The sequence below is a fragment of the Helianthus annuus genome, chromosome 1 (assembly GCF_002127325.2).
Source record: "Helianthus annuus cultivar XRQ/B chromosome 1, HanXRQr2.0-SUNRISE, whole genome shotgun sequence".
NCBI classification, from domain to species: domain Eukaryota; kingdom Viridiplantae; phylum Streptophyta; class Magnoliopsida; order Asterales; family Asteraceae; genus Helianthus; species Helianthus annuus.
In genome coordinates, this window is record NC_035433.2 from 113,156,112 (window position 1) to 113,159,092 (window position 2,981).

General features: G+C 30.3%; 1 protein-coding gene across 1 annotated transcript; it reads right to left on the minus strand.

Moving 5' to 3' along the window:
• Window positions 1-1,822, minus strand: LOC110928887 (transcription factor WER). The gene is made up of 3 exons (XM_022171942.1): window positions 1,687-1,822; window positions 730-859; window positions 1-631 (listed from the first exon to the last, which is right to left on the minus strand). Exons 1-3 carry the CDS (start codon window positions 1,820-1,822, stop codon window positions 1-3), a joined length of 897 nt encoding a protein of 298 aa, XP_022027634.1.
• Between the last annotated feature and the right edge of the window lie 1,159 nt (window positions 1,823-2,981).

Genomic DNA, 2,981 nt, shown 5'->3' on the forward strand with positions numbered 1-2,981 from the left:
TCATATAACATGACTGTTGTTATACTGACTTGCTTCAAATTTCATTTGATCCTCCTCAAATAGATCAAAATTGAAGAACTCGTTGATATCAAATTCCTCAACTTCCTCTAGAGGTTGAGAAGAGTAAGGTTGATCCTCTAGAGGCTTAGAAGAATTAGGTTGATCATCATCAATCCAAGTAATCAAGTTTGTATGCATGTGACACCCAGTTGGAAAATTTTGAGCATAACTTGTTGGGGTCATCCATATACTTGAGACACTTGAGTTCAAAAATCCATGATCATGTGAGATGGTCAACATCATCGGTACATTATTTGATGCCATTGATGATGGAGCATAAGGAGGTATTGTGTAGAGTTGATTCATAGGTGGTTCTTCATTAAGACTACAATCAACTAATGAATGCATGTTTGATCCATGATTTAGTTGAAAGTTATCGGTGTAAGTTGGGGGATAGGGATGTTGATAAAATGATTCAAGAATGGAGATATGATGGATGGTTTCAGATGAGGAAGATGCTTCATTAGGTTGATTGTTGGATACCAACCACTTCTTCTTTTGCTTTGAGTTCCAGAAGTTTTTGATCTCATTAGCTGTTCTACCTGGCATATGTTTTGCAATTTGTGCCCACCTAAAATAAAATAGAAAACATGTAACATTATGTTACAAATCTGGAATGGACTTAATTTAAAAGAATTCCCATATTAAAAATGGAAGTTGTAATATTACTTATTGCCAATTGATTTTTGGAGACTAAATATAAGACTAATTTCTTCAGTGGTGAAATTTCCATGCTTTATATTTGGATTCAAGTAATTGATCCATCTCAACCGGCAACTCTTCCCGCATCTTTTAAGTCCTGATTATATTGACAATTTAATAATCATAAAAAGAAATATAAGTAATAATAATATAGTAAATAAATAAAAAAACTAAAGAAATCATCATATCCATTTAAATCACTTTTAAATGCCAAAATTTTAGAAAGATATATAATAATTAAACACCTAATTAATAATAAGCCAAACAAGATATAACAATTACATCTCTTGTATATACAACACGGAATAAAACACCTAAACATACGAATAATTTTATACGAAATACTAATTTTCTTTGGCGAAAAAATTACCGACGTATAAGCCAAACCCAAATGAAAACTACAAAAGGAAAAGTTTGAGTTCATCGTAGATCAGTCGGTGATTACCAATGGATTTCCGATGACTAATCTAATTACATTAATAAATTATCAGATTTTAAAAAGGTTTGTCAATAGTCACTAACTATTACCGAGAGGAATCAGGATTATATTTCGGAAAAGATTTTGTTCCGCTACCCCTTCACTTAAGTATTACCGGCGCTTCGTACCTTCACTGGCACATGGATTTTTCTATCGTTGAGGTCTTGTGATTTGTGGTGTGTTTATCAAAATGATAAATAAAAAAATTAATGACCAAGAGTTATTACTAATAATTTATCGATAAATAAAAAAATTAATGACCAAGAGTTATTACTAATAATTTACTATTTCTTTTGTAAAATAGACATGTAACAAAAAAGGATGTCTAGCTCCTGACCAAGGCTCTACGATAGAGAGGCCTGACTATGATATAAATAAAGACCAATAAATGTTAAATCTTTTAAACTCTATGAAAATGTTAAAAATGTTGGGGGTGAGAGAGAAACCAGTAAGTTCTGGAACGAAGCTCCATTTTACTTGATCATGATTTATAACGTAAGCGAAAAGTGTTTCATCTTCTTCAGTTGACCAAGCACCTAGCCTCACTTTCTGTTTATTACAACATTTATGCTCATGTGCCATCTGCATAAGATATATTAGAAGAAAAATCAGTGAACATATATATACAAACAAATTATCATAAGCAAATCATGAAATCACAAGTATTTTACCCTGTTGCTTCTAAAAATATTGAAATAGAACCTTTATGAGCAATGTAGGTTAGTGATTAAAGCAATGTGTTACAAACAATTGAAGGTTTGTATGTATGAAATAGAACCTTAGTACCTCTTTATATATTGTTGTGTTTTGCCTTTTCATTTATGTATCATTTGGAGTTATGATGAATTGAATGCATCTCGCGACTTTGACCGAAATGATTAAAAAAAGAACTTTAAAAATTTATATCCCGTCAACGCTTAAATAATATTGAAAATTCAATATATAATCTCATACCAAATTAATCATGTGATAAAATGCAGTGGTGGATCAAGAATTTATTTTCTAGGGGCAACCAGGGGGTTTGACCGAACTTTTAAGGGGGGTGATCGAGATTTTTGCCAATAAAATACATTACCCGCCCCCACCCTTACATGTAGTTCCGCTACTAATGAAATAGTCACTGCTGTTTTGTGTGTGAATGTAAGTTTTATATTTCTTGTCGTTATGCAATTTACGTTTTTTTATGAGGATTTATTGCCTTGAAAATATAATTTGTAATTATTATTTTTGCCGATGCAACTTATTATATATTTATTGTTAATATACCTTAGTTATATTTTCATTTAATTTTATTTAAACTTATATATATCAAATGAAACTAATGTCTACTTTTTACATTTTAATATAAATTAATGTTACATGCATTTATCTAACTATGTAACCTAAATAATACATTAACAAAAAAATACACATGTAATTAGAGACGTAAGTTGATCATGTTTAGTTGATAAGTCGAACCCGACAAAAAATATGAAGATTTGACACGGACATAACATGAAACCTAAAATCGTTTCAGGCACGTGAACCCAAATAAAACACGCGTTTTGCTAGATAATATGAAACCCATATTATTAGCCAATTTTTTTTGAATATTAATACTTTACGAATTTATAGCAACAAATGTAAATGGATACAAATCAATCACGTTTAAACAATAAAGCTTGATACTCATTTCTTTTCTACCTTTTACAGACACAAACCACCCACTTAGTTTACGTTATAATAAAAAATAATATAAAAA

Coding starts and splice junctions, on each gene's coding strand:
- LOC110928887 (XM_022171942.1), bottom strand. CDS start 1,822: ATGGCACATGAGCATAAATGTTGTAATAAACAGAAAGTGAGGCTAGGT. Junction 860..1,686: donor CTTCGTTCCAGAACTTACTG/GTTTCTCTCTCA, acceptor CAATATAATCAG/GACTTAAAAGATGCGGGAAG. Junction 632..729: donor CAAAAATCAATTGGCAATAA/GTAATATTACAA, acceptor ATTTTATTTTAG/GTGGGCACAAATTGCAAAAC.